Source organism: Crocuta crocuta, unplaced genomic scaffold (assembly GCF_008692635.1).
Source record: "Crocuta crocuta isolate KB4526 unplaced genomic scaffold, BGI_CrCroc_1.0 scaffold127, whole genome shotgun sequence".
Taxonomy (NCBI): Eukaryota; Metazoa; Chordata; class Mammalia; order Carnivora; family Hyaenidae; genus Crocuta; species Crocuta crocuta.
The window spans coordinates 10,753,317-10,777,511 of record NW_027532008.1 but is presented as its reverse complement, the minus strand read 5'-3'; the positions used below and the strand labels follow the sequence as shown (position 1 = coordinate 10,777,511).

Genomic DNA, 24,195 nt, shown 5'->3' with positions numbered 1-24,195 from the left:
CTCTCTGCTCTTCCTCTGCTCATGTGCTGTCTCAAAAATAAATAGATAAACTTAAAAAACAAATAAATGTTGTGCCATGTTTATGTTTCCTGTCTTCCTAGTCAGGCTGGGGGTTCCTGACGTAGGGACTGTGTCCCCCTCCTCCCCCATCTGATTGGCGTCCCCCAGGCCAACGTGTTCCTCCTTTCTCCTTCTCTCTCTTTGCCATCCTCCCACCCAGACCCCTGTGGACGGTGGGTATTCCGGTTGTATGTCCTTACTCTGCCTTGTGCAGTGGCTTCCTGGGAACGAGAGGACACTGTGGCCAAGGGGGTGTCACGTGCTTCTCAAGGGAACTCTCCTCCTCCTCCTCCTCCTCGATGCCCTGTGCGGAGGGAGCATGTCACCTGTAAAGCATTGCTTCCCCTGGGGAGGCCTAGGAGACACTTCTTGTCTAACTGGTCTAACATGGGCCGGCTGAGCCCCCTGCCCGTCCTACCCACCCCCAGCCCTCCCCGTGGCTCTGACGACAGCTCTCTCCCTCCAGCGGCCACGGCCCGAAGCCCTCCTGTCATCCCCGACTCCCCTCTTCCTCTCACGCCCCCGTCCAGTCTGCCAGGCACCCCTCCCATTCCGTTCTCAAGAGACATCTGGCATCCACCTGCTCCTCCCCACGTCCATGGTCGCCCACTGGCGTCTTAGCTCCCCACATCCACGATCAAGCCACTGGCGTCTTAGCTCTTAATTGTGTCTCGCAGAATACACACGCCGTCAGAGCAGGGACTGTGGTCTGTTTCCTTCTCAGCTGGTCCGCATCTCCTGGAGGAGCGCCCAACACAAACTAGGTGCTCAGCGAATGCTTGTCTGCTGAGATTCCACAAACGGGCACCTGCTGAAGCTGCAAAGAAGGGAGATTTTGAGAAACGGGTCAGCCGTTCCTCAGCCCGTGGCCCTGAGCTCCTTCTGAGGGGTGCTCCCCACCGGCTGGCCAGGGATGCTCACCTGGGGTGGCTTCTGCCATCTCCGGAGTCTGGTTCCAAGGGCATAAGCTCACTTTCTAGGGATACTATAGTGAGTCAGGAGGCCCTGGGTGTAAGGTGTGGCGTTTGCACCGACTGGCGGTGGGTTCTGCGCCCGTGATCCCCTTCCCTGTGAAACGAGACACCGGCGATAGTTTCCAGCGTCCCCTCTAGTGAGCACTGGGTTTCAGGCGCTCTGCTAAACCTCTACGTGTAGCTCACAAGTCCCCACCTCAGTGGAACGGAACAGGTCCAACTCCTGTCTCATGGGCGGGGAAATGAAGTCACGAGAGGTGGAGTCACTGTAAGAGGCAGAGCCGGGATTTGAACCCTGGAGGTCTGGCTGCACTGTGCTTTGCACCCCACCTGATCCCTCAGTGCACGAGATAAGATCTCCACCCGGCTCTTCATGGGCCCTCAGAGAATGCTGACATCATCACAGGCTGGGTTCAGCCACCAGGAGTCTCAGGACGGAGGCAAAGCTGGGGGATGAGGGACGGGCCTGATGGGGAGCTCCCTGCTCCATCGGGGTCCCCGGCTGAAGCCCCCACTTCCCCGTCTCTCTGAGAGACCTCGGGTGCCTCCTCTCCTGGCCTCCTGGATTGCTGGGCCTGAGTGGGGAGGGCTGGGCACGGCGCCAGGAGGTGGGGACTTGGCTTAGGCAGCTAATCAGGTCACAGGGTGAAATTAAAAGGGAGGAGGAAGGCACCGGCCCATCAGAGTGCACGCTCCTTCCTGGTGACTTGGTGCCCAGGAGTGGAGCTGGGGAGATAGGACGCGCGGAGGCGGGGAGCCAGGGCAGCAGGATGGCCCCGCACAGAGCGGTGCGGCTGTCCCTGAAGAAGCCCACCTATGCCGTGTGTGTGGTAGGAGTCGAGATGTACGTGGATATTCACAGGTGAGAACTTGGAGGCACCCACCTGGCTGCACGGGGCTGGGTTCCCCTGGAGAGCCCCCAGGCATCGGTGGTGGGGGCCCTGTGGACAAATTGCACATGTTGGGGGGCGCTAGTATGAGGCTGTTCTGGCGGTGGAGCAGGGGGAGTGGGATGGAGAGCCTGGGAGGGAGGAGCCAGGGTGTCAGGCCCATCCTGGGGCTCCATGTCCCGGACGCCTGAGTGAGGTCTTTGGCCTCAAGCCCACGGATACGGGTTCCTGAGCCCCGGGCTGTGCCTTCTGACGTCCCGGTAGAACTTGTGTGCACCAGCGGCACGACCTGGGGCTTAAGACGGGGAGCAGGACTGGGCCGTCCCGCATTTCGCCCTCTGTGTCTTGCCTACGACCCGTCTGTCTGAATGGAGGTGTGGGGTGTGTGGCATCTGGATCCTCGGAGGCCAGCCAGGGTGATTGGGATCAGGAGGGGAGTGTCAGACGGATGATTCAAGGAGCTAATAAAGGACAAGAGCCTGGAACAAGACCCAGGCTTGTGTTTGCCACCGTGACGATGGTGCCAGCGGAGGTGGTGGCCGTGGGGACATCTCGGGGGCCACAGAGGAATCAGCTTCTCCGCTTGGCCTGGATCCTTCCTGTCCTGGCTCTGCCCAGGTGGGGACCCCGGGGACCTGGCCCAGCTCCCGTTTCTCCACCGGGCCACTGAGGGGGCTGGGCTTGGGGATCTCGGGGGGCGGGGGTGACTTTTCCAGCTCTGACACTGTCGATGGACTCCATCCCTGCTGGTGCAGAGCGGGGGCTCAGGGTGGGAGTCTCCCTCTCGGAGGAGGTGGGCGCTGGGGAGTCTGTTGCAAGGTATGAACGAGCTCCCCCTGCCCGCGTGGGTCTCAGCTCTTGTGCTGTCCCCGACGGGTCAGCAAATGCTGGGCCCAACTTCCCGCCTGGCCTCCGGTGGTTCTCTGTCCCAGAAGCCCCCCTGACCCCCCTCACAGCGGCAGGGCTGAGCTGGGAGAGCCAGGATGCCTGGAGGCCAGACCAGACCTTGGCTCTAAGTCATGTCAGGAGCCCTGCCTTGGGCTGATTGTCTCCGATCTGGGTGGCCAGCCGAGATCGCAGGGCCCAGGCAGAGGGCTGCCTGGCTTAGCAGATGAGAAAACAGGACACCCAGTTAGGTGTGCGATTTCAGATAAACAGTAAATGAGTATTTTTAGTATATTGCATGGGACATACTTATGCTTTTTAAACCCGCTGGTTAGCTGATGCTCCAATTTAGCTGGGCACCTTAAAGCCATCCTGCTGTAACCCCAAGGACAGGGCAGGGGTCGCTCATGGCCCCTGCTGTCCCGAGACGGTTGTTTCTGGAAGGTCATTTCAGAAACTTAGGCCATTCGTGGTGCCGCTGTGAAGGCCAGAGCACTTTACTGGGGGCCAGGAGACAAGGGTCTGGTCCCGGCTCTGCTGCCGACTTGCTGTCTGGCGGGGGCTCAGTCACTGACCCTTGCTGGGTCTCAGGTCCTCATCCGAGCCCCAGCAAGGTGAGCTGAGCCTGTTGGGAGTTCAGCGTGGAGGTCAAGTGCGCCGATTCTGGTGCTGGACAGACCTGGGTTCCCCCTGCCATCCCATCTCAGAGGGCGGAGGAGCAGAAGACAGATCAGAGCGTGTGTGGGGGGGAATGGAGGGCAGTGCTGTCTGGAATCCACTTTGGGGTCACCAAGCACCTCGGCATCCTCAGGTTNCACGAGGAAGCTGCCCACCTCTGCCAGTGCTGCTGTGCCTCTGGTTGACCCTGGGAAGGGGTCCTGAGTGGGCATTTTGAGGAACACCCTCCCCGCCAAAGAGCCTCTCAGGAGCTGTCACCGGGGCATTGGTCGTGATAGGGACATAGCCACTGAGAGTCTCTAATCTAGAAAACTAAGTTTGTTCTGCAGCAAGTTGGTTTAAAAGTAGACTTAAGGAAGGACTTCCTGCCCATGGGGTCTGTGATAGGTGGAGAAAGGGCCATGGCATTGTCAGCCTGGGAAGGTTTGAGGAGGAGCCTGAAGGTCCCCCAGGGCCTGGGCTGACAAGGAGGAGGGGCTACACCCCATGATGAACTTGGGGCTCCTCTGCCCCCATTGCCAGGTGTCTGGCTCCAGCCCAGGCCAAGCAAGGGCTTTGTACTTAGCCTTGCTGCTCGAAGGGGCAAGGCCCTCCCGAAGGGGAGGTGTAGCCTGAGTGGCCGGTAGCTAAGCCCTCCAGAGAGCCAGTGGCAATGGGCATGTGGGGTGACATCACAGGAAGTGATTAATTCCCCCAGGTGCTCTGTGGACTGGTTATTTGGGGAAATATTTGTGTTTGAGGTCATTGTGTGTCCCGGCCCAAGGAACCCTTAGAATTCCCCTGACCCGGGGGCGCCCGCGGGGCTCAGCGGATTGGGCATCTGACTTCGGCTCAGGTCATGATGTCACAGTTCGTTCATGCGTTCGAGCCCAACATCGGGCTTACTGCTCTCAGAGTAGAGCCCACTTGGTTTGGATTTGCTGTCTCCTCTCTCTCTGCTTCTCCCTGGCTTGTGCTCTCTCAAAAATAAATGAAACAGGGGCACTTGGGTGGCTTAGTCGGTTAAGCGTCCGACTTTCTCTTAGGTCATGATCTCGCGGTTCGTGGGTTCGAGCCCCGCGTCGGGCTCTGTGCTGACTGCCAGCTCAGAGCCTGGAGCCTGTTTCAGAGTCTGTATCTCCCTCTCTCTCTGACCCTTCCCTCTCACGCTGTCTCTCTCTCTCTCCTATAAATTTAAAAAAACATTAAAAAAAATAAATGAAACATTAAAAAAAGAACACCCTGACTTAGCGTGTGCTACAGATTCCGTCCCCTTCCTCTCACTCTGATGGACTAGCTCACCGCCCTGACCCACCGCCCCAGCGGGCTAGGTCACCACCCTGACACTGCAGGTCTGCTCAGACGGCCCTGGTTGGCCCTGGCCTTGCTCAGAGGTGGCCCCCAGAGGACTCATGCCAAAACAGAGGGCGTGGGCAGTGTGGGGAATCCATGTTTGGTGCTGTCTGGCCTCTGTCTGCCCAGAGGCCATAATGAATGTTTTTTCCCAGGAATAGAGGAGAAGGCTGGCTGCGTGGGGGACAGACACGTTCTCTTGGATCTCTCCCAAGCCCCCAAACCCCCCCTGCACAAAACCATCAAAGCAAAATAGACTCTTCCTATCAGACTGGTAGAATTGGAGGTGCACAGGGAGAGGAGCTCTGACCAGCCAGAGAGAGGCCCCCGGCTGCTGCTTTTTCCTGCCGTTCTGTGCATTTCAAAGAACAAAAGCTCCAGAACAGAGTTCTAATATATATATATATTCTTAATGTTTATGTTGAGTATTTGATGCCTTTAACTTGCACAGGAGCACAATGAAGCGTGATTGTGCTGCTCCCGGGATAATTACCGGATCGGTGCCGGCACTCACTCATTGTGACTGACAGGCTCTGAGAGCCGGGCCGGGACCTCTGTGCTGTGCTGCCCTGCGTTCCTTTATTAGAAGTAAGGCTGCAGTTTAAGTGTGAGGTGTCTGGAGACGGTGAGGCCAGGGTCCCCTCTGTGTTCCATGGGGGGCGATGGGCTGGCGGGTCGTCGAGTCTGGACATGGAATGGTGGGGGGTGGGTTCTTGGAACAGAAAACGCTGGCATCCGGTGGACCTCCGAGGTCAGCCACTCTTTTTTTTTTTTTTTAATTTTTTAAAAACTTTTGTTTATTTTTGACAGACAGCGTGAGCAGGGGGTGGGGGGAGAGAGGAAGACACAGAATCTGAAGCAGGCTCCGGGCTCTGAGCTGTCAGCACAGAGCCCAACACAAGCCTCGAACCCATGAACAGTGAGATCATGACCTGAGCTGAAGTCGGACGCTCAACCGACTGAGCCACCCAGGCCCCCCCTAGCCACTCCTTAATCCTACAGGTGTCCCTGCCTCCTGGGCCCCCTGGCCACCTGCCGTTTGAGCCCACGGGACCCTCCCTATCAGCCACTCTGCCCTCCCCTCCCCACCCTTCCCATCATCTTTGGCCCTGGAATCCATCCTCATTCTTCATCATTTCCTTCCCTCCCAGCTCCCATCACCTCCAACCCCCCGCTGTCCCTTCCCCCAGTCCCTGCCCTTCCTTCCTCGGTGGGCGGACCAGCCAGGGACCCCGAGAGGACACTTGAGACGTCAGGAATGGGAGAGTTGCTCACGTGTGAGGTCGATTCCTCCTGACCCCCAAAATGATCTCCGTGTGACATGTCCTCAGCTTTGCTCCGTCCAGAGAAGCTTCCACTCCCTTCTCATGGGGCTGCTAAGCAGCTGTTCGGCTTCGCCAAGTGGTCCTGACGCTGGAAGATGTGGGATGCGGGGCTCAAAGGAGCCGGCAAATCGCCACCCAGCAGAGGATGTCAGCTACCTGGGGGGCTCGGCGCCTGTCTCACCCTTGCTAGATGGGGAGAACATTTTTTGTAGTCGTTACCTGTGAATTGGGCCCCCGTTTTACAGAGGAGGAATTTCCCAGTCGGCGCAATGCATAAGCACGGCCAGGTCTTCCTTCTGCACATGGGGAGCCTGCAGGTGAGAGGGAAGAAGTGATTCACAGTTGCCTTCCAGTTCGCGGCTCCCTCTCTCAGGGAGGTTCACCCCTGCTTGCCCCTGCTGGGAGGCCTGTGGGTGACAGCTGCTGCCCCCTCCTCTCCAGCCCCCGCTCCCAGGAAGGCCGGGGTCTACTTGAAAGAAGGCCTCCCCAGCCTGGGGCCTCCTTCCAGGCCCTGGGTGTGCTCGCCCTGAACAGTGACTGAGCAGAGGTTACCCATGGTCATTATCTCTGGGAAGGAAGGAAGAGAGAGACGACACAGCCACACTCTAGGCTTAGGAGAAAATGATACCCCCCCACCCCCGGGACTCGGGGTCTGTAAAGTGCCAATCATTGCCTTCCTTGACCTCTGTCAGCCACAGCCAGCACCCCGGGAGGGCCAAGGAGAAAGCCACACCAGGGTTGGGAGGTTGAGGGACCCTCTGTGGCCTTTTACCCCATGGGGCACAGTGGTCATTTAACAGATGTTACTGAAAACAGGCTGAGTTCACCTCCATGCTGGCCGTGGCTCTGGGGGTGATCCAGCCCATACCTGGAGGTGATCCAGCCCATACCAGCCCATAAGAGGGGCTCCCACTTGAGTCTGAGGGCAAAAGGGACTTCAGGATGATAGATGTTCACAAGCCACCATTTGGGTCACGTGGGAGAGTGAAGGCTGGTACAGGATCCTCTTACCCACCAGCCTTTTCTCCAGGAATGGCCCTCTCCCTGCACTCTTTGGGCCGGTAATGACCCTGGGCAGCACTGCGGTGAGTGCTCACCACCTCATGGCGATGAAATGTCCCAGCAAGCCTGCGAGATTTGGGCAAGGATGATCCCTATTTTGCAGACAAGGAAACTGAGATACAGAGAGGTCGAGAAACTTGCCCCAACTCACACAGCCCACCGAAGCCGGAGCTGGGATTTGAATCCTGATCTGCCTGATCCTAAATTCTGGCAGTTCAACCTTTGAAGGCTTCATTACCTGGGAATCTTCTATGTTGCTGGGTCAGCTTGAGAGGTGGTGTGGGGGGCAGGGCAGAGGTTGGGCTTTGGAGTCAGACCTGACTGGGGGCAAATCCCAGCTCTGCCACTGGGTCCCTTTGAATTTCCGTACATCTTCTGTAAAAGGAATGGAGGAATGCTGACTTCCTTGCTCAGCAGGGGCCGTGGGGACGGGATTAGAATGGGGTCCAAGTGTCGTGCAGATGGCAGGTTTATTACCTGTCCCGTGTGGACCCCGCCAGGGCTTCCACCTCCACTCTTCTGGTGCCCGGCGTGGGGCCCGATGTACAGCAGGTGCTCAGGGAATGCGCGTTGAGGCCGAGCAGCCCACAGCACGAGCTGGAAACTCCGTGCGCCCCTGGGGGGCTGCTGTCCTTTAGGGCTGGAGCCCGGGGGCCCCGGCCAGCTCTGTGGGGCTCTCGGTCCCCAGCAGAGGCACTCACAGAGCCGCCGCATCAGAGAGGACTGGCTGGGTCCTGCTGGCGGACTCTATGGCATTTCTTGTGGCTTCAGGCTAGAAAACTTCTAGCCTAGGCCATCTGGAAGGTGGCACTTGGGGGTCACCCAGTGGGCAGGTGGCTGGCCGCGTGTGAGGCTTGTCTGGCCTGGTCTGCTCTCCGGCCTTTCCACCCAATTTTGCATTATTCTCCCCTCCTGCCCTCGCCTCTCCCCAGCACCGTGGCCTGGGCAACCTCCAGGGTGCACAGGTCCTTTGCCACGATGCCCCCATCCCCACCCACCCAGCCGGAGGCCGGGTCAGCACTGTGCTGCCCTTCCTTCCCAGACCCTTGGCCGGGAAGGGGGGCCCCAGGCCTCCGAACTCAATCCCCGGGGGCTGGCGAAGTCCAAGTGTCAAGCGTGATGGAGGGCATGGGAGAGACCTCCCCGGGGTTGCTGTGTTACTCCTCTCCTTAGAGGCCAGGCAGGAAATTTCTGAGTACTTGAGAGAAGGTGTGGCCTGCTGAACCCCAGTAGGAGGAAGCTTCTGGGAGGCAGGGTGTAGCTAAGCAAAAGGAAAAGCTTTCTAATTACCTGAGCTGTCAAAACACAAAGGGGTGTGAAGTAGTGAGTTGTCTGGCACAGGAAGTGTTCAAGCACGGAGTCCTACCTTGGGCAGGAGGCAGGCCAAGATGATCTCCGGGATCCCTCTCTGACCCAAGGCTTCTGCAGATACTCCATAGGCTCATTGTTTTAGGCGGGCAGGAGCCGGGAGTTCATGGGTGCTGCCCTCTTGGCCTGCGCTGACCTCACCCCTGTAGAGTTCAGGTGCGTGTGTGGGAGGAGGGGACATGGCTCTCCTGACTCGGTGCCCAACCTGCTGCCTTAGGCCTCTCCTACCCAGTGCCGAGGGGCCATACCGAGGAGCTCATGTTACAAAGTTTCAACATTTTCCTTTTCCCTTCCTGTATCTTCCCCAACTACCTCATCCCTGCAGTCCCCACTGGGGACGTGCTCAGGGCACACACTTTCATTTTAAAGTCAGCCAGGAGAGCATAAGATAGAAGACAAACCTGCTCCTCCTTCCTCCCTTGGCCAGCTGTGTGACCCCAGGAAAGTTACTTAACCTCTCTGAGATTTCTTCATCTGCTAAATGAGGACAGTAGCACATACCGGGGAGGGTTTTTGTGAGTATGGATGAGATCACGAGCATGAAAAACGGAGCATGTGCCTGGCACGTGGTAGGTGCGTGGAAACGCCACCCCAATACACCCCACCTCAATATTGTCCACAGAACATGCTACCCTTATGTCCTACGAGGTCGCTGATGGCTGGGAATTACCTGTTGACTTGAAATTCCCATCCCCTGCGCCCCCTTCTGTGAGCTTCTCTAAGAATCTGTTCTGTTCTCCTTGCAGCCTCTTTATTAACCTGGGATGCCAGGCCCAGGTTGGGGCCCGGGGTGCGGGGCTGTGCAGAATGAGTCAGGAAGGACTGAGCAACGCAGAGGGACTGTGAAGGGGCCCTAAGGAAGGTGTGAACCAGTGCTGTGGGAACACCAAGGAAAGGAAGGACACCGGGATCTGGCCCGCATGGGCTCGGCTGCTGGGGGGCCCTGGGGAGGGGACTAGTAATGGTGACGATGGCACCTAAGGCCTATTAAGCGCCTACTGTGTGCCAAGCACTTTAAATGCATCATCTCATGGAGTCCCCCAACAGCCCTAGGAAGTAGCCCTTTGGATTATACCCATTTTACAGAGGAGGACAACAGAGGCTCAGAGCAGTTGAATGACCAGATTTGAGGCCACCACACTCCACACAGAGCCCTCACTTCCCTCCACGGAAGAGGTGGCATTGGAAATGGGTCTTCAAGAATGCAGATGATTCCGCCTCCCCCCCTTCCCCATCCTTATCCCCCACCCCTACAGAAATAGGAGAAGGGCACCGGCTCGTCAGCCCAACAGTGGAAATGAAGACAAAGACAACAATGATGACGTGTATGGTAATGACTTAGACCCTCTGATCTAAGGGGTGCTCTCAAACCCATTACTTCGCTTGACTGTGAGTTTGCGTTGAATCTGGATGGTGAGACTCCCCCCCTCAAGGGAAGCAGGCAGGTAGGTGTGAAGTGAGAGGCTCCTACCGCAGGCAGGCAGGTAGGTGTGAAGTGAGAGGCTCCTACCGCAGGCAGGCAGGTAGGTGTGAAGTGGGCGGGCCTGGAGCTCACCACAACCTCCCACGCCTGCTGGTTACACCCCCAAGAGCAGCCCTTAATCCAGGGCCCCACCCACAGATCCGGAAGCCTGAGAGGTGAGGAAAGGCGGTGTGAACCCCCCCTCCCCGTCGGGCCGGGCTCGGGTTGGTGGTGGGGGATGCCACGGGAATGAGTATCTGAGGCGGCGAGAGCCTGCCTGGCGTAACCTGCCCAGTGCGGGCACCAGGGGCAAACAGCAGCCCCTCCCGGGGTCCCCTTCCTCTCCCTCTACCTCCCAGCCTGCAAAGCTCCCGGAGGCATAGCCTTGGCTCTTTCGCACCTTTTCCATCCCGAGAGGCAGCCCAAGGGAAGTCACTTGGATGGGAGTGACAGAACCTGGAAGACCCAGGTGACGCCTGCAGAGGCGGCCCTTTAGGGACTCACCTGCCACGGGCAGGGAAGAGAGAAACCGAGCCCGGGCTGCCAGCACCGCAGAGATGGGGGAGCTGAGGCAGCCGTGGCTGAGCGGGTTGGGGGGCGAGAAGCAGGCTGGGCTTGGAGGGTCCCGCTCCTTTTACCATACAAATCGTTGGCGTTACTATTTCTCTTATTTCTCGCTCCAAACAGGGAGTTGTGTGCCAGGGCTGTGACTTGGAAATGTCAACTTTTGCCCAAAGCTGGGGACTGGCCCCACGGAACCCCGCTCCCCTTGAAAGGCTGTGTCTGGCGGTGGCAGTCCCTGGGTGGGGGTGGGGCAGGGGTCTCCCACGAGCTGGGAACCTTTCTGCCACCAGCTGGGGGCCCGGGGCTTGCACCTACTTGCTCTCGGGGTGAGTGTGCAGAGGCTCTGGGGCCAGGCAGTTTGCATTCAAACTGGGGAAAGTCCTGGGGTTCCGGGTTTATCCAGAACACAAGGGTTTGTTGTATTCCTTCTCCATGCCAGGTGCTGCGCTGGGTGCTGAGGGGACAGTGGCTTAGAGAGAGTAAAGTGGGGGGGACAAACGGCTGCATTCTAGAGGGAGCAACAGGAGGGACAGGCAAGAAGCAGATATGTCAAAATGAGCAGAAGATGTCAGGTGAAATGAAGCTGGGTCATGGGGTTAGGAAGCGTGGGGTTCACGGTGTCCTGCCTATCACACTGTCCTCAGTTGGGCAGAGAAGACGTCCCTGAGAAGGAAACGAGGGAGTGAGGACCCAGCGGACATCTGCAAGCTGAACATTGCGAATAAGGAGAGCCGCAGGTGCAAAGGGCCTGGGGTGGGAGTGAGCTGAGCGTGCTGGAGGGAGAGCAAGGAGCTGGGTTTGTGGGGAGGGAGAGAGGAGTCACATGGTCAGGAAGGCAGCCTGGGGCAGACCACAGAGGCTCTGTGGAAGGCTTATGAGTAGGAGAGCCATCATAGCACTTAAAAAAAAAAAACGTCGAGAACAGACAGGGTGTCAGGAGACCAGCCTGTTTTAAAAATCCACGTGAAAGCAATTGGTGGCCTGCACCGGGGCGTTGGCTGTGGAGGAGGTGAGAGCGTCAGATCGGGAGATGATGTGGAGGCGGAGTCACTCGGGCACTAGGGTCTGCTGGGGCGCTGGGTGTGAGTACGAGGGAGGGGGGAGGGGACCCCAGGATGAACCTGAGGATGGAGGGGCAGTGCAAGGTCTAGGGGTGGTTTGGACGGGGCAAGGGTGGGGATGTAGGAGTTTGGTTTGGGACCCTTTACATTTATTTATTTATATTATTATTGCTTTAAAAATTTTTTAAATGTTTATTTTTGAGACAGAGAGAGACAGAGTGTGAGCAGGGGAGGGGCAGAGACAGAGGGAGACACAGAATCTGAAGCAGGTTCTAGGGTCTGAGCTGTCAGCACAGAGCCCGACGCGGGGCCCGAACCCATGGACCGTGGGCGAGATCATGACCTGAGCTGAAGTCAGAGGCTTAAGTGACTGAGCCACCCAGGTGCCCTGATATGATTCTTGTTTCTTAGAGTAGAATGTCTTTTTTTTCCTTTTAATTATTCTAGTATTGCGAACATACGGTTTTATACTAGTTTTAGGTGTGTCTCCTATTTCCCCCATCCCCCCCCCCCACCTTCCCTCTGGTAACCATCAGTTTCTTGTTCAGAGTCTGTTTGTTTGGTTCGTCTCTTTTTTTCCCCTTTGTACCTTTGTTTTGTTTCTTAAACTCCACATATGACTGAAATCATATGGCATCTGTCTTCATTTCACTTGGCGTTGTACTCTCTCGATCCATCCATGTTTTGCATATTGCAAGACTGACCCTTTCTTATGGCTGAATAATATTCCATCGTGTGTATACATATATGATATACATCTATATCACCTCTTTATCCATTCATCTATTGATGGACGCTTGGGCTGCTTCCATAATTTGGCTATAGTAAATAGTGCTGCTGTAGTGTATGAATTTTTTCAAATCAGTGTTTTTGTATTGCTTGAGTAAATACTCAATAGGAGAATTACGGGATCATATGGGAATTCTATTTTTAATTTTTTGCATCACCTCCACACTGCTTTCCAGAATGGCTGCACCAGTTTGCATTCACCTCCTTGCCAGCGCTTATTATTTCTTGTGTTTTTGATTTTAGCCATTCTGACAGGTGTGAGGTGATATCTTATTGTAGATTTCTTTTTTTTAGAGAGAGAGAGAGAGAGCAAGCAGGGGAGGGGAAGAGAGAGAGGGAGAGAAAGAATCTTAAGCAGGCTCCATGCTCAGTGCAGAGCCCAATGCCGGGCTTGATCCTACAACCCTGAGATCATGACCTGAACCAAAATCAAGAGTTGGACATCCACTGATGGAACCACCCAAGAGCTTCTCTTACTGTAGTTTTGATCTCATTTCCCTGATGATGAGTGATGTTGAGCTCTTTTCGTGTGTCTGCTGGCCAATGGGATGTCTTTCTTGGAGAAATGTCTGTTCATGCCTTCTGCCCATTTTTGTTTGGATTATTGTTTTTTTGGGTGTTGAGTTGTATAAGTTCTTTATATATTTTGGATACTAGCCCTTTGTCAGATATGTCATTTGCAAATATCTTCTCCCATTCAGTGGATTATCTCTTAGTTTTATTGATTTTGTCCTTTGCTCTGCAGAAGTATTTTATTTTGATGTAGTCAAAGAGCTGATTTTTGCTTTTGTGTCTCTTGCCTCATGAGACATATCTAGAAAAATGCTGCTATGGCTCTCAGAGAAATGACTGCCTGTGTTCTCTCCTAGGAATTTTATGGTTTCAGGTCTCATATTTAGGTCCTTAATCCATTCTGAATTTATTTTTGTGTATGGTGTAAGCAAGTTGTCATTTCATTTTTCTGCATGTCGCTGTCCAGTTTTCCCAAGACCATTTGTTGAAGAGACTTTTCCCCAGTGCATATTTTTGCCTCCTTTGTTGAAGATGAATTGACCATATAATAGTGGGTTTATTTCTGGATTCCCTCTTCTGTTCCATTGATCAATGTGTCTATTTTTGTGCCAGTACCATACTGTTTTGATTACTATAGCTTGGTACTGTATCTTGATATCTGGAATTTTGATACTTCCAATTTTGTTCTTCTTTTTCAGGATTGCTTTGGCTATCCAGGGTCTTTTGTGGCTCCATACATATTTTAGGACTATTTGTTCTAGTTGTATCAAAAATGCTGTTGGTATTTTGGATTTTATTAAATCTGTAGGTTGCTTTGAATAGCATGGACATTTTTATTTTATTTTTTTAAAAAATAGTTTACTGTCAAGTTGGTTTCCATGTAATACCCAGTGCTCATCCCCACAAGTGCCCTCCTTAGCATGGACATTTTTAAAAGATTTGCCCTTCCAGTTCATCTGCATGGAATATTGTTCCATTCATTTGTGTCATCTTCAATTTCTTTCATCAGTGTTTTATAGTTAATAAAGTACGGGTCTTTCGCCTCCTTGGTTAGGTTTATTCCTAGGTATTTTATTCTTTTTGGTGCAATTATCAATGGGATCGTTTTCTTAATTTCTCTTTCTGCTGCTTCGTTATTAGTGTATAGAAATGCAACAGATTTCTGTGTATTGATTTTGTATCCTGCAATCTTATTGAATCCATTTATCAATTCCAGTAGTTTTTTGGTAGAGTCTTTAGGGTTTTAAATATATAGTATCATGTCGTCTGCAGATAGTGACAATTTTACTTCTTCCTTACCAATATGGATGCCTTTTTTTCTTTCCATTGCCTGATTACTGTGGCTACAAGTTCCAACGCTACTTGTTGGATAAAAGTGGTGAGAGTGACATCCTTGTCTCGTTTCTGACCTTAAGGAAAAGGCTCTCAGTTTTCCCCCACGGGATATGATCATAGCTGTGAGTTTGTATTTAAGGTCTTTATTATGTTGGGGTATGTTAACCCTAAACCTGCATGTTGAGGGGTTTTATCATAAATGGATGATGAACTTTGTCATATGCCTTTTCTGCTTCTATTGAAATGATAATATTGTTTATATCCTTTCTCTTGTTGATGTGATGTATCATGTGGATTGATTTGCAGATATTGAACCATCCTTGCATTGCAGGAATAAATCCTACTTGATTGTAGCAAATGATTTTTAAGAATGTATTGATGGATTCAGTTTGCTAATATTTTATTGAGGATTTTTGCACCTATGTTCCTCAGAGATATTGGCCTGCACTTTCCTTTTTTGGTGGTATCTCTGTCTGGTTTTGGTGTGAGATAATCATGGCCTCATAGAATGAAGTTGGAAGCTTTTCTTCTCTTCTGTTTTTTGGAACAGTGTGAGAAGAATAGGTATTGACTTTTCTTTGAATGTTTGGTAGCATTCACTCATGAAGCCATCTGATCCTGGACTTTTGTTTGTTGGGAGGTTTTTGTTTTTGTTTTTGTTTTTTTCTGATTCAATTTCATTGCTGGCTATTAGTCTGCTCTATTTTTCTATTTCTTCTGTTTCATTTTTGGTAGGTTATATGTCTCTAGGAATTTATCTATCTCTTCTAGGTTGTCCAGTTTGTTGGCACATAATTTTTCATAATATTCTCTTATAATCCTTTGTATTTCTGTTGTGTCTGTTGTTATTTCTCTTCTTTTGATTCTGATTTTGTTTATTCACTTTCTCTCTCTCTCTCTCTCTCTCTCTCAAGTCTGGCTAAAGATTTGTCAACTTTGTTGATCTTTCCAAAGAACCAGCTCCTGGCTTCATTGATCTGTTCAATTGGGTTTTTTTTTTGTTTCTACTTCCTTTGTTTTGGCTCTGATTTTTACCATTACCTTCCTTCTACTGGTTTTGAGTTTTGTTTGTTGTTTGTTTTTCTGGGTCCCTTATGTGTCAGGTTACATTGCTTATTTGAGATTTTTCTTGCTTCTTGAGTTAGGCTTGTACTGCTGTAAACTTCCCTCTTAGAACCACTTTTGCTACATTATGAAGATTACGGACAGTTCTGTTTCCAATTTCATTTGTCTCTAGGTATTTTTTTTAATTTCCTCTTTGATTTCTTATTTCATTCATTGAAACATTCATTGTTTAGAAGTGTGTTAAGTAACCGCCAAGTATTTGTGTCCTTTGCAGATGTTTTCTTGTGGTTGATGTTTAGTTTCATAGTGTTGTGATCAGAAACGATGTATGGTATGACTACAGTTTTTTAAAATTTGTTGAGGCCTGTTTTGTGCCCTACTATGTGACCTCTTCTGGGAATGTTCCATGTGCATTTGAGAAGAATGTGTATTCTGCTCTTTTAATGTGGAACGTTCCAAATATATCTGTTAGATCCATCTGGTCCAATGTGTCATTCAAAGCCTCCGTGTCCTTGTTGATTTTCCATTTGGATGATGCATACATTGATGTGAGTGGGGTGTTCAAGTCCCCACTATTGTATTACTATCAGTTACCTCCTTTATGTTTGTTACCAGCTGCTTCATGTGTTTGGGTGCCTTCCTGTTGGGTGCATAAATATCTACAATTGTATCTTCTTGTTGGATTGTTCCCTTTATGCTTATGTACAGACACACAAATTTAAAATACCTGTTAGTCACCCAAAGGAGATGTTGAAAACACAGTTCACTATGAGGGTCTGGAGATAGAAAGTTGGGTTTCTAAGCATATCAGCGTGGCAGGTGGAGATCATCAAGGGGGTGAGTGTCACCAGACAGGAGCCAGCTGGGACCCACTCACGGAGTGTCTATGAGGTGACCCTGCCTGTTGCTGGGTGTCTGCTCCCAATACAGGTTCTGGAGATGGGGGATAACCCCCGTCCAACAGATGGGTTTGGAGAAGACTCACTGGACCCACCGGGAGCTGGACCACAGCTAACCCCAGTCATCACCTGACCACTAAAAGCCTCTGCTCCAGCAGGCAGGTGGCCGTGACATGTGGGTCTCCTGGAATCAGCCTCAGTTCTGAGCCAGTGTCTAATAAAACTAGAAAACTATGATTATTTCCTTTTCCCCAGTTCATGTCACCTGATAAAGGCTGTGAGTTCCTTTGGAGAAGGCTGGGAGAGAAGTGAACATATGTATTTTTAGCAGTATGGCAGGGTCCTTTCCTTTTTTTTTTTTTTTCCAAAATGTTTTATTTATTTTCTGAAAGAGAGAGAGAGAGACAGCTGTGAGCAGGGGAGGGTCAGAGAGAGAGATACACACACAGAATCTAAAGCAGGCTCCAGGCTCTGAGCTGGCTGTCAGCATAGAGAACAACGCGGGGCTCGAACCCATGAACTGTGAGATCATGACCTGAGCCGAAGTCAGACGCTTGACCGACTGAGCCACCCAGGCACCCCTGGCAGGGTCCTTTCCTAAGAGGACCTCATTGCCCATTTTTCTAGGAAATTTACAAGCCTTTTGCCAAACACAGCCATGACAGTATTTAAAATTAAACTCGATATGCTTACAATTAAATAAATTGTATTTATTTTTACTTAATTAAAAAATTTTTTAAATGTTTTTATTCATTTTTTGAGAATGAATAAGAGTCACAGAGAGAGACTGTGAGAGGGGGAGGGGCAGAGAGAGAGGGAGACACAGAATCGGAAGCAGGCTCCAGGCTCTGAGCTGTCAGCACAGAGCCCAATGTGGGGCTCAAACCCACGAACTGTGAGATCATGACCTGAGCGAAAGTTTGCTGCCTAACCAACTGAGCTGCCCAGGCTCCCCATAATAAATTATATTTAAAACAATAGTAATAACTCAAAACACACTGCTTCCTTACTATGTTACCACACTCTACCGTAATCTATGCTCTGAGATCATTCAACTCTGTACCCAGTTACATATCATGTGTGATTACGCATTTCTTTGCAACTCTGAGTTAATTGATGTTGCATTGGCACCTTGAATTTGGTCGTTGGTGGAAGCCTCTATACCAAAGAAATTGGGAAAGGCTACAAACCAGGACTCACATTTATTGCTTTATTGATGAAGACTGAGCCACCCAGGTGCCCTCCTTCCATTTTTCTTGAACACAAATGGACATATCGATCCACATTTATGTCCCGTATCAGATTTTCATGACAACACATTTATTGGGGAAAGAATTAGCAGATTGGGCCACAACTCTGCTTGTGGAATTGTTGCTGAATTGCAGCTATGGTTTGGCTGTGGTTGTGAGAGGCATTCTGTAAGAATCAGGGGGATTTATGGAATTTAAAAGTAATTTTACGATGAAGACTAATGTATATTGTACTATCATTAATGTAGTGTGTGCTACACATCATTTGTATCAGTAAAATTTGTTATGACCATAAATATATGCACACACATGCACCTTCACTTGCTGGTGGTTAGTGGGGGCCAGCGTGTCACCGCCTGGGGTCCTGTGCCGTTAGGAGGTCAGGGCAGAAAAGGAGAAGTCTGGGAGAGGAGAGGAGAGCCTCATGTCTCAGAGGCCAAGAGGGAACTATTTCAAGGATTTCAAGGACATCTGAGCATCCAGGTCAGATGCCCCTGACGGGTCTCAAGAGGAAGAAGAGAAAGGACCTGTGGATTTGGAAACAGCAGAGGAGAGCCTGATTAGTGGCCCGTTACAGGGACCACAGGGAGGTAGAATCGGACAGTGAGCACTCACAACTGAGGCGTTTTCCTGTAAAGGAGCTGAAGAGACAAAGGCATGGGTGTCCAAGCTGTCACCTCCTACCCGTCCACCTCAGGAAGATGGGTCGTAGAAACGGAGCGGCCCAGTCCTGCCCCCATCTTGAGCACCAGGTCATTCTAGTGCCGCACACAAGTTCAACTCGGACATCGGAATGCGGAGCCCAGACTCCAAAGCCTGGCCCCAGGGCTCAGAGCTGGAACCCTTATCCGGGAGCTTGGGACCAAAGCCCTGAGCCCAGCGCCCAGGAGATGGAGCCCCCAAATAGGCCTGAAACCCTAGCCCCTCCCTTCCCAGCTGCCCAGCCCCCAGAAATGTTGTAAGGCTGCTGGACAGCGACAAAGGAACTTGAGGACAGCGATCGATTGAGAATCTGGGTGGGCTGCGGTCAGCTGTGTGGATGCAGGTGCGGGGTGGGGAGAGAGGGTGTTGGACAGGGGCTGGGGCGGCGCTTGGGCAGCCTGAAGGAGGGGAAGGCGCACAGAGAGCCGAGCGGTGCCAAGGAGTGACTGTGACCCAGGCTAGGGACTCTAAGCCTATGAAGGGGAGAGAGAACAGGAAGGCCCAGGCCGCCCAGGGGGACAGTGGGGGCTCACCTTCAGTGCTTATACATCTTGCAGAGGTGGGGCTTGATGAGGGCTTGTTGGGGGCTTGATGGGGTGGTGTGTTAGGGAGTGAGCTGGCAGGTGAGCAGGAGGAATTCCCGGGCTGCTGATAGTTGGGGGAGGAGGGGGTTGTGGTGGGCGCGGCTCTTGGTGATGACAAAACCCAGGGTCCTCCCTGGGGGAGGGTGGAGGACAGGATCCCGGAGAAGGAGATCAGGCACAGAGGCGCCCAGAGCTGGCCCGTCACCCACACGGCTACTGAAACTGCAAGGAGCACCGGAGATTGGTGGTGGATGCTGGTCCCCTCCAGGAATGAGTGCAGAGTGACGATGGTCTGGAAGTGCCGGGGAGGAGCACGCAGGACCCCCTCCCACCTCTGGGCGCAGTGATGGGGGGAGCAGGTTTCTGAGGCGGCGGGAAGGTCAGGGAAACAGTCTGGGTCTGGGAGTGGGGGCGGATGGCACACGGGGTCAGATTAGAAGATGGGCATCTGGGGTCCTTGGGTTCCTACGGTAACTGATTAAACAAGGACGAAGGGCGTGCGAGATGGGGGGCCCTGAAGGTGCCAAGTCTCCCGGGATGAGTGGGGGCGGCGGGGGCGGGTCTCTTCTCTGCCCCGTCTGCATCTGTGAAATGAGGAGAGCGATAACTGCTTTGAGGGCCGTGCTGAGCAGCACAGAGCCAGGCCTGCGGGGGACTTGGGGTTCTTGTAACTACGACCCCATCACCATTGTCGGCGGAGGCACGGGTGACCGTGGTGGGGGGTTCAGAGGGGTGTCTGGTTTCTCCAGAGGGTTTAGGATCTGGGTGGGTTCTCAGCAGTTCAGGAAAGGATAGAGGCAGGACCCTTCTGGTCCAGCATCTTTGCAGTCAGGTGGGCGTCTGCAAGTGGACTTGACCTTGAGCCTTGAGGCTGATGGCTCTGTCCTGGGGAATGTCAGGCGAGAAGGAGGGACACTGAGCGGAGGGAAAAACACTGACAACCTCCCCTCTAGGGTATGGGCTCCACATGGCCAAGGGCCTTATGGAACCCCGGGGCCCAGCTATCAGAGCCGAGTGAGAGGGACGGGGTGGAGGGGGAGAAGGTGGGCGCAACGTGCAGCATTAAATGGAGTGATGGGGGGGTCACTGAGAAGGTGACCTTTAAGCAGAACCCTGAAGAGGGTAAGGGAATGAGCCGTGTGAATTATCTGGGGGAAGAGCATTCTATGCAGAGGAAACGGTCAGTACAAAGGCCCTGAGGCGGGACAGACTGGCAGCTTCCTGGACCAGCCGGGAGGTCAATGTGGCTGGAGCAGAGAGGACGAGGGGGAGCACGGTGGGGAGGAGAAGGTCAGGGAGGGGGCAGGGGGCACATCACAGAGGGCCTGGCAAGCCACTGTGAGGCCTGTGCCTTCTACTGAGTGGGGCAGGAATCACTGCTTCTGAGCGAAGGAAGAGCACAGCCTGCGTGTGCAGAACAGAGGGGACAGGTGGGTCCAGGGAGGCCAGGAGGGGGCTGCCCGGCCATCAGGTGGTGGCGGTACAGGTGGTGAGAGGTGGACGGCCAAGCGAGTGGGCTATTGGGTTGGAGAATTTGCAAGTATCAGAACGGGCAGCCCTGGGGTGGGGGTGGGGCATCCAGAGGGTCCCGTTTCTGCTCCTTGGAGCCTCCGGACCGCTGTCAGGGGAGGGGGTTAAACGCCATGACTCAGCTCCATGCCCCGCTGCCTCTCCTCTGTCTTCTGTCCTGGATGCCACACGAGGTCCCCTTCAGGGCCCTGCCGCTAGAGCCAGCGCTCTGCTCCCACTCCCCGGGTTACAGACGGGGAGACTGAGGCCAGAGAAGGAGGCGCCCGGGGTGGGTCCCGTGGGAATCCGAGAGCTGGGCTGGATGGAGACCAGGCTTCCTGGTGCACAGCGGGGCTGGTCTCCTGGCTGGCGGCGGGTTAGGGGGGCTGAGGTTTGTGTCCCTTGGCTGCTCTGGTCCCCAGCACCCCGCTGCCGCCTCTCTCCTGAGTCCCCTGGAACCTTCCCTGTCTCCTTTCTGTCAGCGACGTGCCCCAGGATGCCGAGAGCTTCGCGGTTTCTGGGAGCTCCGGAGTGGAGGTTTCCATGATCTATGACCCAGCACGGGTGACAGTGCCCCCAGGCAAGACCCGCTGGCCCCTGGACGCCAATGTGGACGTGACCATATCCGTGGACGCCGCCAGTAAGGACTTACACGATTTCAAGGTAAGGGACCCCCGGCTCTACAGTCAGGGGCTGCGGCTCCCAACCCCACCCAAGCATAACCCTATTCACACATCACCATCGCACACCTCCGTCCGCATTGCGCCTCCTGATACAGGCAGGCCCACCCTGCGGTGCAACATCCCACGCACACGCGCGCAAAGTGACACGTACACACGAATGAATACGCCCGTAAAGACAGCCGCCTAGGCATCCCCCCAAGTTCACAGGCACCTCCACATTAATCCCTGTGTTCGACCTGCACACAGACCCTAACACAAGCCCCCGCAGCGGGCAGGGCTCTGTGGCAGCACCCGGGCACACGCATGCGCGCAGACGCAAGTGCCCACCAGAATCCGCATGCGTCCCCGAGCTGAGGAAGAAGAAAGGCATGAAAGGCATCTCTTTCACGGACCACACCCTTGTCACTCGCCCCCAGGCACCCACCGCACACACAGTGACCAAGGCCCTTTCTCCCCCGACAGGGAAGGGGCAGAGACTGTGAAGCTGTTTTCCCCCCTCCCCCGCCAAGAGGAGGGGCCCTGGAGCCTGTCTTGGGTTCAAATCCTACCTCCTCTGCTTCCTAGCTGCATGCCTGCAGGCAGGGCCCAGAGTGGCCTCCCTGTGAATGGATGGGGACTCCCTGCGAATGGGCCGGGGCTCCTGGGGCCATCTTGGGAGCTCAGTGAGAGGGCCTGGGCTCTGGACCATGGGAAAAGCTGTGACCATTGGCCTTTATCAGGGGGATGTCCTGTGGTCATCGTTCCCATTTTACAGATGAAGAAACAGAAGCCTAGACAGGCTGAGTAACTTGCCTACGTCAATGGCGTCAGCTCTGCCTTCCCTCCTTCTTCCTGTTCGACGTCTCCATGGGTTCCCGAGGGCTTAGCTGCACCCTCTGGGATGCGCCCCATGCCCAACCCTCCCTGCTCTTTGGCCCAGCCCTGGACCAGGGAGGCACCCACATCCTCTCTAGCCGGGGAAGGGAGCCCGGAGTCCAAGCCAGGACACTGTGAATCTTGGACCTTCTGCAGCGGGGAGTGTCTTGGGATGCTCAGGCGTCCCCACCTGTAAGCAGGGACTGTCGAGGTCCCCCCTGCTCCCCCTGTCTCTGCCATCTCTGAAGGGGTGGCTGTGCTGGCTCAGGGCTGATGATGTCCCCACAGGTGAAGGTCTCCTACTTCGGGCAGCAGGAGGCTGGTGCCCTGGGCCACAGCGTGCTCTACCTCACCGGTGTCGGTGAGTACTGCCCCCCTCCCCCCGGCTCCTCGTTCATGCCCGCCCCCCCTCCATGTTGCCCACCTGAGGGTCTTAGGGGAGCGCCCAAGTGCAAGGCCGTGGCCTTCTTCCTCCACCATCAAGGGGCTTCTCCAGAGGCCTTCCATTTGTCTAGAACCTCAGGGACAGGGACCCAGCAATACTCAGGGCCACCGGAATCTAGAAACTGCACTGCCCACAGGTCATCAGCTAGACCCACACTAGGCCCCCTTCCTCTGGAGTCCCCACGTCACACCACTGGAACGTCAGGACCCCTTCGAAACCTCAGAGAGCCACGGGCCGCCTTCAGCCAGAGCCCTGGCGGCTCCGAGAGCCACAGAGCCGGTACCAAGAACCTCAGGCCCCGTCCCCACTGCCAGAGGCAGGGCCGCCCAGGCATTCCAGTCCCCAGAGCAGGTCTCTCCGGGTCTCATGGGCAGAGCTTGCCTCGGCCTGGGTGTCACGGACGTGAAGACAGGACCTCGTGAGGCCCTGGCAGCCCCTCTCCATCCCTTTCCAGACATCTCCCTGGACGTCGACACGGGTCGTACAGGCAAGCTGAAGAGGAGCCATGGCGACAAGGTGNAAACCCAGGGGTGGTGGGTCCCAGGGGCTGCCGTAGCCGACAACGCAGGGGACCCATTTGGGGACCTGCCGAAAGGGCCCGGGTGGGTGTCACTTGTACCGTGCGATCGATATGCTGTGTGAATCCCGTGAGATCTGAGCCTTGCTTGTGCCATTTTGGAATTGGGGTTGGCTCTTTTGCTCGATGCCTCTTCTACTTCCTGGGGTGTATGTGGACCCCCAAACATGGTAGGTGATTCGTAATAGGTTCTTGAGTGATTGACTGAAGGCTTCCGATAGAGGAGGCTGCGTGGACAGCCTCAGTTAGACCCCAGAGAGTGAGGAGGAGGGTGGGTGGGCTCGAGACATTACCACAGGGCAAGCATCTGGAAGCCATCCTGGAAGGGTAGAAGGTATAAATTATAGGGAAAGACCCAGGAGAGAAAGCCCGGACCACAGGACAGGTTTGAGGACAAGATGGGGAAGGGTAGCCATGGATGGCCGTGCAGGTTGTTCACTGCACAAGGTTGCTTGGCTAAGTGGGTGAGTGGGGCTATGATACAAATTATGACTTGTGCCCCAGCACAGGGAAGCATTTACCCAGAACGGTGGACAGGAGTGTCCTATGGGCTAGCAGGGGCCCTCTGAAGTCCCACAGGTGAATTTGAATCCCAACTATGGGACTTAGGGGTCATTTCCCAGAGCCTTTCTTTCCTTTCTGTGAAATGGGGCAAGTGAGCCCTGCCTTGTGGGGTCGGGTGGGCATTATGTAGAGGTGTGTAGGGAGAGCTGCAATCAGAGGCAGGGCTTTAGCTCTCTTTCCCACCTCAGCTTAGACCTCTCTGCAGGGTCTGCAGGCCTGAGGGTAGGTGCCAGAGATGTCTAGGGGACAGGGCCCAGGAGAGTGCTGAAACGGAGAGCTTCTCTGGGACTGTCCAGCCCCGTCAGGGTCAGGGGGAGGTAGCTCTGTCCCCCAGGCACTGGTGAAGGTTGTTTCTGGATGTGGGACACCACCCTTCCTCCTCCAGTGGGATGGCTGAGCGAAGGGTGTATCGAAGGGTGTAGGGTTGCACAGGTTGTTCACTATGCAAGAGTGGGGTGGTTCTGGGTCTAGACACTGGTGCTCCAATCCCCAAATCTATGATCCCTCTTTAAGTGTGTAAGCAAACCCAGAATGCAGAAGTCTCCGTGTTAGCAGAGCAGCCAGCCCCAGGCTGCTCCAAGCCCCTTCCCAGGCCCTCTGGGTCCCACTGACCCCCAAGTCTCTTGTTTTGCCGCAGAAAACCTGGCGCTGGGGCCCTGAGGGCTATGGGGCTGTCCTGCTGGTGAACTGTGACCGGGACAGTGCCGTGTCCGGGGGGCCCGACCTCACCAGCAGCCAGCTGGCCTCACTGGATGGTGTGTGAC

The 24,195-nt window shown here is 54.1% G+C and overlaps 1 protein-coding gene across 1 annotated transcript in view; it reads left to right on the top strand.

Annotated features, from left to right (window-relative positions):
* Window positions 1–1,804: 1,804 nt before the first annotated feature.
* LOC144241196 (protein-arginine deiminase type-1-like) overlaps window positions 1,805–24,195 on the top strand; it is a 39,433-nt gene continuing 17,042 nt past the window's right edge. Inside the window, exons 1-5 of the mRNA XM_077775684.1 lie at window positions 1,805–1,896; window positions 20,790–20,970; window positions 22,134–22,206; window positions 22,745–22,806; window positions 24,069–24,186. Coding sequence (XP_077631810.1) covers window positions 1,805–1,896; window positions 20,790–20,970; window positions 22,134–22,206; window positions 22,745–22,806; window positions 24,069–24,186 — 526 coding nt within the window. The remainder of the gene's footprint in view (window positions 1,897–20,789; window positions 20,971–22,133; window positions 22,207–22,744; window positions 22,807–24,068; window positions 24,187–24,195) is intronic.